Source organism: Zosterops lateralis (genome assembly GCF_965231275.1).
Source record: "Zosterops lateralis genome assembly, chromosome: 2".
In the NCBI taxonomy this organism is placed as follows: domain Eukaryota; kingdom Metazoa; phylum Chordata; class Aves; order Passeriformes; family Zosteropidae; genus Zosterops; species Zosterops lateralis.
Window position 1 is genome coordinate 79,273,722 of NC_139763.1, and position 13,586 is coordinate 79,287,307.

A 13,586-nucleotide genomic window follows, 5' to 3' on the forward strand; every position below is an offset into this window, starting at 1 on the left:
CGGGCCCCCGAGGCCAGGCGCGCGGGCGGGGGGCGGTGCGTGGGCACGCGCGGAGGGAGGAGGGCGGAAGAGGCCGGCCTTTGTCAGAGGGAGCCCCCGCGCCTCGGCCAATGGCAGAGCGGCGCCGCCGCCGCCGCCCGGCGCAGGGCAGGGCGCCCGCGGCGGGATTGGCGGCGGCGGGGCCGGCGGGGGCGGCGATTGGGCGGCGGCGTTCGAAGGCAGGTTTGGCGCGGGGCGGCGATTGGCTGCGCGGGCGCAGCGCGAGCCCGGGCCCGGGGCGGGCGGAGGGAGGGAAGGGCGGGGGGCGCGCGCGGGGTGACGCCGCCGCCGCCGACACAAGGGGGGGACGCGGGCGGCGCGCGGGGCCCAGGGCGGCACCGGCGGCACCGGGACTACGGCGGCCCCTCCTCGGCGGCTCCTCCTCGGCGGCCCCGGCGGCCGCTCCGTCCCTCGCCCCCGCGGCACCTCCCCATTCCCCTCCCTCGGCCCGCCCGTGTCCGCCCCGCCGGATGGCGGCGGCGGGCGCGGCGGCCGCCCCGGCGCTTTATGCGTGCACCAAGTGCAACCAGCGGTACCCGTTCGAGGAGCTCTCGCAGGGCCAGCAGCTGTGCAAGGTGCGGCGGGGCGGCCCCGGCCGGGGCTGTGGCGGGCGGGCGGGGGCGGAGCGCGGGCCGGGGCCCGGCCGGGCAGTAACGCGGCGCTTCCCCCGCAGGAGTGCCGCATCGCACACCCCATCGTGAAGTGCACCTACTGCCGCTCCGAGTTCCAGCAGGAGAGGTACGGCCCGCGTCCGCCCCCGGCCAGCGCCCCTGCGGGGGCCGGGCCCGGCCGGTCCCGGGGAGAGCGGGCTGAGAGGGGCGCTCATCAATGCACATAAATATCCCCAGGCGGGTGCCAAGAGGGAGGTGCCGGGCTCTTCTCAACGGGGCCCAGCGACAGCACGAGCGGTGGCCACAAACTAAAACACAACAAGTTTCGCTTCCACATGTGGAAGAACTTATTGACACTGAGGGTGGCAGAGCACTGAACAGGCTGCCCAGGGAGGTGATGGGGTCCCTCTCTGGAGACAGTCAGGATCTCACTGGATACATTCCTGTGTCACCTGCTCAAGGTGACTCTGCCTCAGGAGTGGGATTTCCTGCAGGTCCCTTCCAGCCCAACTCTCCTCTGATTCAGTTTGCAGGTAATTGCATGGGGAAGAATGTCAAAGTGCGTGTTTGTCACCTAATTCACGGTTGTGCCGTTTTATCTCTTTAGCAAAACCAACACAATATGCAAGAAATGCGCCCAAAACGTGAAGCAGTTCGGAACGGTGAGTAGTCACTGGGTTCTTAATGCTGAACTTGAGCTTGTTTGTGCTTCAAACTGAAAACAAAGTTCTCTTGCAACTAATCTTCTTATTTTCTTTTGAGGAAAAAAACAATAAACAAACCCACACTATAGATTGCTATCCAGAAAGATGATGGAAAAGACTGACATCTCTAGATTTCCTCTGTGGTTACTTTTTCTTTTCCCAAATTGAAATCCATTTGGGTTATATATAGCTTATCAGTTAAGAATAATTTCAGTATAGCTATTTGTGACAAAGCAATGTTATTTCGTGCCACACACATTAAGTTATTCCCTGCATATTCTCATAAGCACATGCTTCATGGCAGGAACACCATTAGCTCTTGTTGTTGTTAACCAGTGGTAAATGTGAAAACCTAGTAATATCACATACTTTATATTATGTAAGTCTTAAAAAATGTATGTTAATCGTGCTAAGCTAATAAGTACAAATATTATCCACATTCATGCTACTTTCCATTTTCTCATATTGATTTTTAGCTTCAGTTCTGTTGGAATAATGAGTTTTTCTATTATGTGAATGCACACATTGTATCTGAGCTGCCCTGCAGATACCAGTCTTTAGGTGGCATTAAGGTAATTTGTTGCAAAACAGAGGCATAACTTCCCTATGCTTGACATAAGCCATATTAGTTGGAATGCAACTTGAGAAATGCAATAGCTGTTGGTATATAATCAGGCACTTTGTGAGTGTGTATGTAAAGTGAACAAAGAAATGCTTTCAAAAGCTTAAAATGCAGCAAAATGAATTGCAGGACAGAGCCAGCAACGATTTTATCAGTAGTTCATCAAAAAACTGAACTGCACTGGAGATAATCAGCCACTTCTAACCTGTGAAAACTGACATCAGTTTTATTTTTCAGCACTGTATTAGTCTAGTTGAGCATATGATATAAAAGTTGATAACCTGACCTGATAGTTCAGATAAATCTGAACTTCGTTTTTTTGTAGTAGTGGGGCTTTTTTTTGTTTGTTTTGTTTTGTAAGTTTCCTGTAAAATTGCAGGGATTAGGATACTAATCTTGGAACTGTTGGGTTGTTGAATCCATGAGTTGTGCAAAGGAGAGAGAAACTGTGCCATCAGGAACTTACAGTCTAAAAAAAAAAAAATCATTTGGTTACTCTTAAATTTCTCTAAGTAATTTCTTAAGTAGTGTAGTAAAACTGGGAGAAAATGTCAACATATTAAAAAAAAAATAAAAAGCAGTAGGTGTAGAGGTTAGTAACTAGATATATGTGTGTAGTTTTTTTATTGTGTCTGGGTTTTCATGGAAAATCCAGGTTGGTTTTAACCCCTGAAGAAGCATCATTTCAGAGGAAAACTTTAGCACTGAATATAAAAATTGTAGGAAAAAGGTTCTTTAAGGTAGGTTATTTGAAGCCCTACTAGTTTCAAAGCATCACTGTGTGAATTGAAATACCTGTGTTCGTTACTGAAAATACAAATGTATTGACTTCTGTTCAACTTTTTTTTTTCCAGCCCAAGCCTTGTCAGTATTGTAACATTATTGCAGCGTTTATTGGCACAAAATGCCAGCGCTGCACCAACTCAGAGAAGAAGTATGGCCCACCTCAGACCTGTGAGCAGTGCAAACAGCAATGTGCTTTTGATCGAAAAGAGGAGGGAAGAAGGAAGGTAGGCTTTGCTCCACATCTCTCATGGCTTAGGCTGACAGTAGTGTTCCTCCTTCAGAGGAAAAAGATTAACAGGAATGTATCTTAAGTTCTGTAATATTAGATTAAAGTTGCTGATCTGTGCTTTACAATATGTGAATTAAATTTTGTAATTTGCAATTATTATTTTAGCTACTGAGGTAATTTTTAGTTAAATCACTCTTGCTAAAAATAGGCATAAGTGTTAGCAGACAATTGTAGCTGGAAGACAGAAGTTAAGCAGCTCAACAGTTCCTCATGTTTTGATATTTGTTTTACTTTTATTTTCCTATCCATTGGATCTCATGTGTTTTTGAAACTTGAATCTGTCACTTTACCTCTTCTTGTTTACCTGCCTTGCCTTTAAGCACCAGAGAGGTAGACTGCTCTGAGCAGCCCTTTATGTTCTGTTCTGTTAAATAGCTTTGGTGAGTGGCACTTTCTCGTTCCAGAAGGTGCTGAGAAAATTACCTCAAAAGCCTCTTGACTGAACCCAAGAATAACGCTGTTTTTCGGAAGAATTTACTTTGTACAAGTAGCACATTGGCTGGACATCTTGATTCTGCCTGCAGTATATGATAGGTTGAGAGAGGGCACATGGTGTTTATACTAAAAAAGACTCATCCTTTTAAAAAGTTACTGTTATTTCTGCGATGTAGAGCAGATCCAAAAATTGCTAGGACTCTTTGTAGCATAACTTTAAATGATAAGTGAAATAAGATTCACATCACTAAAAGAAACTTGCGTATATTAGAGATACAACAGTGATGTTTCATACCAGAGATGTCTGTTTTTCCCAAAGTTAGTGGATGAAGTGAAACAAAATCTCCCTGCAATGTACTTGGAAATAAAACCTGAATTATTTTTCAAAAGGTTGATGGAAAGTTATTGTGTTGGCTCTGCACACTGTCCTACAAAAGAGTGCTACAGAAGACAAAAGAACAGAGGAAGAGCCTGGGATCTTCACATTCTAACTCCTCATCCTCATCTCTTACTGAGAAAGACCAGCATCATTCAAAACACCACCACCATCACCACCATCATCATCGTCACAGCAGCAGTCATCATAAGTAAGTGTTTCAAAAATTGAAATAGTTGTTGCTAGCTCTTCATCTTCTGTGTTCAGTTTGTACTGAGATAATAAGAAAAACTTTTTAAAACATGGTGTCAAAAGCAGTAGCAGAGCATTGCTCTTCATGGTCTGTCAAAATCCTTGGATTCTAAAAGTTTGAATGAAGGTGGTTCATTAAAAAAAATTGAATTCTTGGTGATTGTCAAACTATTTGATATTAAAATTGGTAACAAGTCTGTGAAAAAGGCTCATGGAATGGCTACAGAAACAAATTACTTGAGGGTAAACTTGTATTTGGGTTTCTACACAGCAGTTGCTGTGTGGTGACTGCTGTTTTCCATGCATTTGCCAAAGGTGTGTATTAGCAGTGAGAATCCTCATCCTGACTTGCTTCACCCCGACTTATTTGTGTACAAATACTCACAGTTAAGAGGAGAAGCAGGAGCAACAGTGTGGGATTACCTTCTGTCTGGGACCAGCTTGTACTCTTTGCTAGCTTTTATAACCAAGTGTTGCTGGAGTAGGCAGCTTGGGAGTGGCTGTGATGCAGACATAAGGACATAAAACTGTCAGTTCAGTTGCTGTCACACTAATATTTCACGTAGTTTTGTCCCATTTGCTGCAACTTTTCTCAACACATCATCTCTGGCCGTGGCATAAACAGCCTATGAAGCTTAATGTACATACCAAATGTATTTAGTCATAAACCCCAGAATTCATTTGGGATTTTGTGCTGCTATAATAGTAGTCATGATTCTTATTTTCATTGGTAGATTTGTGGCAGCATAACTTCAGAACTACTTATTTTTTTGTGTGTTTGATAGTAAAAATACTATGTCTGCAATGGTGATGACCCTGATCCCAGACATACAGATATTTTGCTTCTAAACTTCACATTTCTAATGCTTATAATTTTTCATCTTGTCTGAAACTTGCCTGTCTAATTATGACTTAAAGGTAGAAGCAAACTAAGATGAAATTATACTGATAGTGAGTAAAAGAGAAAGGCCCATGCTCTCACTTTAAAAAAGAGAAAAGTAAGATTTGGTGTTTTAGGAATTTGAAGAAAAAATTATTCTTGTCATGCATAGAGTTATTGTACTGTTCCTGTTCTTTCAAATCTCCACTGAAAATTGAATTACAGAAAGTTAAATCTAATTTAATGCATTTGGCACAAGTACAGTAAGTATTAAATTAAAAAAAAATTAGCTCTTTAGTGTGGAACAAAGTTTCTGATATACTCAAGAATTATAACAGTACACATATTGATACAGATCACAATGTTCCTGGTTTCCCACCTTTTTTTTTCTGTAGACTGCCACAGGTCCATTCCTTCTGGTCCAATTAGTATGACTCTTTTCCTCTGTCCATTTCAGTTATTCTTAAAGATCAGACAATAGAGACAATGAGGTAAAAATACAGATTCTTTGGACTATTTCACTCAGTGCAATCTTCTACATGCTACCATTCCTATATCAGTGTTCTTTATTAGTTGCTTTTGAAACGACTGAAAGCAAATGGTTATACCTGAGAAGCACCTATTTTCAGGGATCCAAAACTTAACTTTAGTCTTATGGCACCAAATGAGCACCACTTCAGGCAGTGTTCATATGGCAGTGTGGGAATCCCAGGAGAGCTGCTTAAGACCAGCTTGCAGGATTAACAAGACAAAGTTCACAAAAATTGGGAGGTATCAGCAAAAAGGTTTAGCCATCAGTCTTGATGTCTATACCTTGTGACTTGTAATAGTGTAGATATTTAGCCAAGAAATACTTTTGTTAGCATCCTGACATACTAAAGCATGGTCAAGAACTTCAGTGTCCAACTGAAAATTTGTAAATGCTCACTGTATTAAGATTTTTAGGATAGAAGGATTTTTCTCAAGTACAGCTACCATTCACGTAAACTTACAAATAATGGCGTGTTTGATCAGTTACCAAGTACATTTCACATATTTCAGAATCAGCAATCTGAGTCCAGAACAAGATCAGGGACTATGGAAACAGAGGTAAATATGATATCATTTATTAATTTTCTTTTCATTTATCTTGCAGTTTTCATTTAAAGAATTTCTTTTTTCTTGCATTTCTGGCTAGTCTCTAGCATTCCACCTAGGAGCATGAGTTAGTTTTTTTACATGTACCAAATGGTGATATTAGAGAGTTGCATAGTATGAGGCTTTAGGTTTACATTTTGTTTGATTTCAGCCATAAATCCTCTGCAGCTATTCAGAATGAAACTCCAAAGAAAAAGCCCAAACTGGAATCCAAGCCATCAAATGGAGATAGGTAAAGTTGCATTTTTGTAAAGCTGAGCCATTTCAACCAAAGAGAGCGCTGATTTGTGGCCAGTTGCATTTCTTTGTCTGTCTGAAGAATGAGGGATGTGGAACTTGTCTCCTGCCAGATGAATTATTGGGTGGCATCTGAGTGCTGTCAGTCAATTAAGTTACTTTATTAGCAGAAAACTAGCACTATTTTCCTGCTTTCAAGCTGTTTGGGGCAAAATTAAATAAAGCTTATGTACAACATAACAGTTATTAACACAATGTTATTCCCTCACATTGGGAATTGTTTTATCAGTTAGATGCAGGGTAGAACCTGCTTTAATCCAACCCAATATCTAGAAAATTCTTTTGAACCTTGATGTGGGAGACTGAATCTTTATTCTGTCTCTGGCCAAATGGTCAGAATAAAAGTTTTAAGTGGCTGCTTCAGTCAAGAGGTATTTGTCCCCCTCAAAGCTAATACTGAATTATATTTCTGCAGGTGTATGTAATGTGTGCCATTAGTAAGGTAATTTGCCAGTTGCAGCCATTTCTGTCAGGTACATACTTTTTTTGCATTAGTCCTTAAGGGTGTTTATGGAATTATTAATTATCCAACTTGAATTTTCTTTTAAAAAGTGTTTTTCTTTTTTCTTTGATGCTGTAACTAACTATTGTTTTTCATTTTTAGTAGCTCTATAAATCAGTCTGCAGACAGTGGAGGAACTGACAACTTTGTCCTCATAAGTCAGCTGAAAGAAGAAGTAATGTCACTTAAACGCCTTCTGCAGCAAAGAGATCAGACTATTTTAGAGAAAGATAAAAAGGTAAAAATTACACCTACTTAATAAGAACTTCAAAATTTTGTTTTCTGTTTTGTAGTCTCCTAAAAATGTCAAAACAATAAGATAAAACAAAGGCAGATACGACTGTTTTATATAGCAGCTAATCAGATCTTAACATTTAAAGGAAAACTTTTGGACTCTTGTACCATGAATATATTTTGTCTCTGAGTCAAAGAGTAATTCATCGTACCTCACTTCAGCCATGAGGAAGATAGCCTGTTACTCAGGCAGCGTGCCACAGGACATAGATAAAGGGCCAGACAGTGGTTTGCATATTTCGCATGCTCTTAACTGAGTCATGGCAAAGAGTAGTAACCATTCTGAGTTTAGCATAGTTTTAATTTACTTTTAAACAAAAGCAACTCTAGCCATAGTAAGTCCATGTCCAAATTTACATTTGTAGTGTATGAAAATTGAATGGTTTGTTTTTATAGGATTGGTAAGCACATGTACTGTGGGTTGTCAAGTCTTTGTGGGTAGACAGAGACTAGAAGAAAAGCTTGGATTAAGGGGCTGTCAGTCAACAAAAGTTAAGTGAAATGGTCAGGCCCAAGTGGCTGCAGCAAAACTCTTACAGAAGACTCACCCTTCAAACAAACTAATGACTAACAAAAAAGAGAACAGCAAATACACACTTTGATTTGCATTTACTTTATTTCTCTGCCATCTGGATAACTGGATGCTTTTAGGACACTGTAATAGTGGCTCTAGAATGTCTGTTCAGGATTAAGTAGGTTATGGAATTGTATTCCAAACAATTTTATTATATTTGCAAGTAATATTTTGATTGTGAATGCATGATGGCCTACCAAACATTGATGGTTAAGAAAGACTCATTCATAATGAAAGGAAAATGCTTCCACTTTTAAACCATTGTTCAGTATCTTCGTTTCTACACATAATTGTGTTTTGTAAAGGATATTGAATCTATTTTCATTTATGTCACTGTTAAAATATACTTAGGTTTGGGAGTGCTTGATATTTCAAGCCTTTAAGTGTTCGGTGTGAAAGAGCTGAATAGTCTGTCATGGATTCTCTTTAGGTGTTTTCTTCAAAGGATGGACATTAGGCCCTGATCTCTCTCTTACAAAGCTAGAAGATCATAAGTCAGTAGGAAATTCCCTTATCTCTTTTTATTTTTAATCTGCTGGGCAAAGCTAACGAAAGTGGTAGGTAAGGAAATGTCACCTACTTCTGCATAACCACTGCAGTAACTTGTTTTGTGATTTTAATATCCCCACTGATAAAACTATTTGACTTCAGAGTCCTTTGAACTTAGTCTCCTTCAGGCATGAAGTCCTCACTTTCAGAATGTCACTTACTTTTTCAGCTGCTGCAGGGAGGAGAAAAGCTGAACACATTATACAGTGTTTGCATAGCAGAAAAAATTACAGCAGATGAACATACTGGAGATTTTTTTTTTTTAATTTTGAGATAGTAAATTTGAAGACGTACTGGGTGAAAAGCCTGAGCCATACCTGTGGCATTTCTGTTAAGGTCTGAAGGAACAGGATTTGGACAGTTTTGAATTATCCAAAGGTAACACCTCTGAATTGTACAGCATGGCAACAAAACCAGCTCAGTACACCAGCTTTATGGATAATACTCATTCACCACCCTGTGTTATGAGTCAGGGTATCAGCCATGTCATTATCAGTGCTTACTGTTTGCAGCACTGACCTTATTTGTCTTTCTGCACAAAATGGTAGCAAAAAACCACAACATTTCCGTGGGGCCCTGGGACTTCATTCACTTCATAGGAGGGGACCACAGTTTGCTCAATGTCCACAGGTAGTGTGTGTGCTCATCTAGTTGCATACTTCTCTGTGGTGCCACACTACCAGATTTTTTTATATTTAGTGTGACATATGTGGGTTTGCACTGGATGCCCAGTAGTCTACAACAGCTGTAAGTGCATGCCTTGAGCAGCAGGGTGTGTTCAGTGAGTTATGTGCCATTGTAGCAACATACTTGCACTTGACCATTTGATTGACTGTTTTTTTGAACAGTATCTGTTTCACTACATGTGATTTGTCACATAGTAAGGTTGGCAATAGCAGTCTCGCTTTAGGAGGTTATGCTCTGGTTTTTATGGCAGGCATCTTTGCTAGCGAAGAGGCTTCATTTTCCATAAGTCTGGAATGTATACATTGTATATAACTAGCCTTCTGCTTAGGACAAAATGTAGCATAAAAGGATACAAAAGAATTCTTTTAATTGTCTTTGTAGGGAAGATTTTTTTGTGTGTTACCACACCATGTAACTGAGAGATGTAGCTGAAAAGTATCTCACAGCTGAAGGAACAGCAAACATTATAAATCAACAATCTTGTATTTGAATTTTTTTTTGTTGAGGTTTAGCCTTTTTTATACAAAAAATGCTATCCTGAGCAAAGAGTATGGTTGTAGGACTACAGTTCCTTTCTCCATATAAAGCAGGTATACAGACTTTTCAAACTGCTTCTCAAGTGCTGAGCTGTCAATACTGCAATAGTAAATAAATACAGTGTTTCCTGAGATTCCTGAGCCTTTGCTAAAGATTTCAATGTTGACTAAAAGATGTACCCTGTTGCAGTCCAAGGAATCTTCATGGGACCTGTGTTTTTCAGTTGACAGAGCTGAAGGCAGACTTCCAGTACCAAGAGTCCAACTTGAGGACAAAGATGAACAGTATGGAGAAAGCTCACAAGGAAACTGTGGAACAGTTGCAGGTGCGTAATTTTTTCTCAATACTTGGGAAATGCTTCAGATGGAATCATATATTCAGGCTGTTCACTCAGGATTGTTCACTCCAATACAGTAATGTCACATTCATAAGTGGTCATTGCTATGTTTTCCTTTGGATGCATTGTACAGCAGTTCTGCAGTCAACAGTCTCCATATGAGTCAAACACATTCTTTTAACTTTAGAAGGTAAAGCCTTACCTCACATGCTTTCTCAAAGTTCATTCTTTGTGTCTGTTCTCTGACAATTTATCAGTTGTCATTGGCCTATGGATCCTGATTTAAGGACTCAGCATTAACACACTGACAGCTAGATGTCTCATGCTAAAGCATGCTTTATCAGGAAGAAAGCCTGAATTAGTTGCCTTATAAATCACAGACTGAACAGACACTCAGTGCCATAGTGGATATACTAAATTTTGCAATATGGGAAATGTGGTTACTTTCTCTGTTGAAGACAGAACCTGCATATCAAAAAACATATACAGATCTTTGAAAAGCGATTATTACCTTCTCCGAATGTTCCTAGCATGTAGATTTTGAGAATTTGTTCATAAATGCAAAGTGCATGACACTACTACTTCAGTAACTGATACTTTTTCAATCTGTATTGCAGGCCAAAAACAGAGAACTGCTCAAACAGGTCGCGGCATTGTCAAAGGGTAAAAAGTTTGATAAAAGTGGGAGTATCCTCACATCTCCTTGAGGAACTGGTTCTTTATGGGATTTGCTACTCAATGTACATTTGAGTAATTCTGTGAAGCCCTTAAAATCCTGTGTAGTGGAAAAAATATTTTTGCACACCAGATTAGTTCGCATGTTTCCTACATGTTTTTATAATTAATATGCAGCATTTTTTAGTTACTGTTCAGATGAACTACTTCAACTGGCTTGAAGAATGTTTTTATTTTTTTGATATTGGAAACCTTTTGCCAGCAATAGTATTAAACAATTGCATAGAGAACATAGCAGTGCTCTCTCTGAAAGGACAACATGCAATAACAAACTAGGTGTACTTTTTACAAAGTAGCAAATGAGTCTTTTAAACTACACTGATGTCAGCCAAAAGTTTATGAATCTGCAGTGACACTGAACACTGGTTTCTGGCAACTCTTCTTTTACTTTGTATGAAAATATAAATTTGGAATGGAAATCATGGTGCTCCCAAGTGGAACTAAAAAGAGGCATATATGTATGTGTAAATACGACTGTAACGGTTATATTCTTAGTTATAACAAGTAATTAGTGTTTTACATTCTTGTGTTAGGGACTGACTGAAAGATTATCTATTGTACAGTAACAGAGGCAGTGTGGTTTTTGTAAGATTTACTGTAGACTTTTCTTGCAAGTGCCTTTCTCCAACTGTTTATTTATAGGAATGTTGGTATTTTGTACATAAGGTTTTTATGTTTTAAAATCATGTTTAATAAATGTTTTATGTAAATATACATGTGTGTACAGAGGAATCTGAAACAAAGATCAAAGTGGCTAGTGCAGTGCTCGAGGCAGCATTAAGAGCTGGCTAGCTGATTGATGGACAGTGAGTATTGGCTTTAGATAACCTTTGTAGCTTGTGTCTGTGAGGTGTAGAATTTTATTAGTGCTGCTTATGCCAAACACTTCCTGAGCAAAAAGGGTTTTTACCACACTGGAGTTTTGTGGTTTGTTTATATATTATTCCCATCTGGCACAGCACTAATTTTAATTCCATAGCAGACGTTGTACTCCAATGTTACATCCTTAGCCTGGTGATACACACTCAGAGTTTTAAATGCATTTATGCCCCATTGTCTGATTTAATGTACTTTGTTGTACCTTATGGTGATTCTTCTTAATGAATTGCAAGATTCACATCCCCCACTGAAGATACACAATGAGAAAAGAGTAGCCAAAACTAATGGTCCTGAAAATATTTAAGGGAATGGATGTGGTGTCATAGGATGGATTTTAATGTTTTGGGTGGATTTTCATTCTAAATTTCATCAGTTTAAGTTTAGCTCTGCTCCTAATGGACGTGAGTCATATTCAGAAATTTCTATTAAACAATACTTTAGTATACCCCAAGGTATCTGTTCAGGAAGGTGAGTTATGAATCAGTATAAAAGGAAGTAGACTTACATGGGTAAAGGTTCAAGTCAGCTCTGGATACTGACAGGTAACAGGGTAGCTGTTGATATTTCAGCCAGCTTAATTGTATAGAAACAGCTACACATTTTTAATTAAAGAACCAAAGTCTATAGACCTTCGGCTGTTCACCCGGTTACTGAACTACGAACACCTTGTCAGTAGTTCACATGAGTTCCAGCAGTGACAGACTACGGAAAAACATGAAAAGCTTGACCTATCTTGTTTCATATCACATATGTGTATTTTTATACCCTAAAATCAACTTTGTAAGTTTATAAAAGCTCCTCTTTAAATGTGTTAAACTAGGGTAGAGAATACTGCCATCTTCGGGGTTGTTACTAATTTTTTTAGTATACAAATTTATGACTTTTATTAATTCAGAATTAGTATTTGGGTCATTTTTTTTTCCAGTTTGATGGTGACCCATATTCAGTGAAATGAGTTTTAAAGTACAGAAATGCATAGCAAAATGAAATATTTGAATTAAGATTACTTAATTATATCCGTTCAAGCTGCAGTCAGGACATTTTAAAGAAACAAACAGAAGTTCTATATTTGAAGTAATTGACTTTATAAATCCCAGTCAGAAGAATTTTTAGGGGTTTCACAGTATTTAGTTCTAATTAAATACCTGTGGATTTTCTTACATAATCTTAATTTTAACATTAATTTTTTAAAGTTCTTAACTAGCCAACTGAATTCCAGCCTTGAGAATCATGTCCTGGAGCTGTAGATTATTGACATTATAAACTGATGTTCTTTAAACATGGATCTGCGAGGAGATTGTTGTACTGTATTGTGCTTTTTAGCCTGTTTCCAGATGTTGATTAGCATTGATCAGTAATGGCCATTTTGGCTCAAGTTCTGTATTTTAAGCCTGTGAATATTGCAGCCCCCTTTTAGATAGTTTGTCCAAATCCACATTCTGCAGTGAAGCTGTTCAGCTGTCCACATGTATAGATTACTGAAATACTGTACTGGCACACATCTGACCGTTGACATTTTGTACCTTTTCTAAATCCAATGTTTCACAATAAAATCTTGTCAAAACATCCATCTGTCTTTTAAAAATTATTCAAAAATCTATATTTTGTGTTAATCTTTCATGCTACATCACTCACTAAAGGTCCATGGCCAAAAATTGGGCAGAATTTAATATTTCAATTTCTGTTAAGATTAGACACCTTGGGCTGTTTTACAGATTGTAACAAATTAGAGCTACAGATTACTTCGTCTCATGAAAATATTTTTGTTTTCTGCAGCAGAATTATAATACATAGAAATATTATCCTATCAAGAAGAAAAATACATGAAGTGACTGATAATTTCTTTGTTCCCTTTCTTGTGTCAGGAGGGGTTAGGTGCCTACACCAGCATCCTCCTGGCTGTCAGTCACAGTGGCTCCTAGTGTTCAGAGCACTGGTGCTGCAAATTGTAAATCTCATTTTATATTTTTCTCAGCAATCGAACTTTGTCATTCCACAGTCCAGAAGAATACTTCTTATTCAAGAATTAAAGTGAAAAATGAGGGGGGAAAAAAAAGTCCAACA

The 13,586-nt window shown here is 39.3% G+C and overlaps 1 protein-coding gene across 6 annotated transcripts; it reads left to right on the forward strand.

The window, feature by feature from the left end:
* Positions 1 to 506: 506 nt before the first annotated feature.
* On the forward strand, positions 507 to 13,070 carry FAM76B (family with sequence similarity 76 member B). 6 transcript variants are annotated; one of them, XM_083885153.1, is made up of 10 exons: positions 507 to 614; positions 713 to 777; positions 1,258 to 1,312; positions 2,831 to 2,986; positions 3,877 to 4,073; positions 6,036 to 6,083; positions 6,283 to 6,363; positions 7,033 to 7,168; positions 9,795 to 9,896; positions 10,526 to 13,070. In XM_083885153.1, exons 1-10 carry the CDS (start codon positions 510 to 512, stop codon positions 10,613 to 10,615), a joined length of 1,035 nt encoding a protein of 344 aa, XP_083741279.1. In that variant the 5' UTR covers positions 507 to 509; the 3' UTR covers positions 10,616 to 13,070. The 6 variants fall into 6 exon arrangements, with proteins under 6 accessions (XP_083741279.1, XP_083741280.1, XP_083741283.1 ...); XM_083885154.1 differs by having other exon boundaries at positions 7,036 to 7,168; XM_083885157.1 differs by lacking the exon at positions 6,283 to 6,363.
* The last annotated feature ends 516 nt before the right edge of the window (positions 13,071 to 13,586 follow it).

What these genes read in the sequence shown, in the direction of transcription:
- FAM76B (XM_083885153.1), top strand. Translation starts at nt 510, where the DNA reads ATGGCGGCGGCGGGCGCGGCGGCCGCCCCGGCGCTTTATGCGTGCACC. An exon ending in CACAGCAGCAGTCATCATAA is followed by an intron (nt 4,074 to 6,035) that starts GTAAGTGTTTCA and finishes CACATATTTCAG; the next exon opens with AATCAGCAATCTGAGTCCAG. An exon ending in AAACTGTGGAACAGTTGCAG is followed by an intron (nt 9,897 to 10,525) that starts GTGCGTAATTTT and finishes TCTGTATTGCAG; the next exon opens with GCCAAAAACAGAGAACTGCT.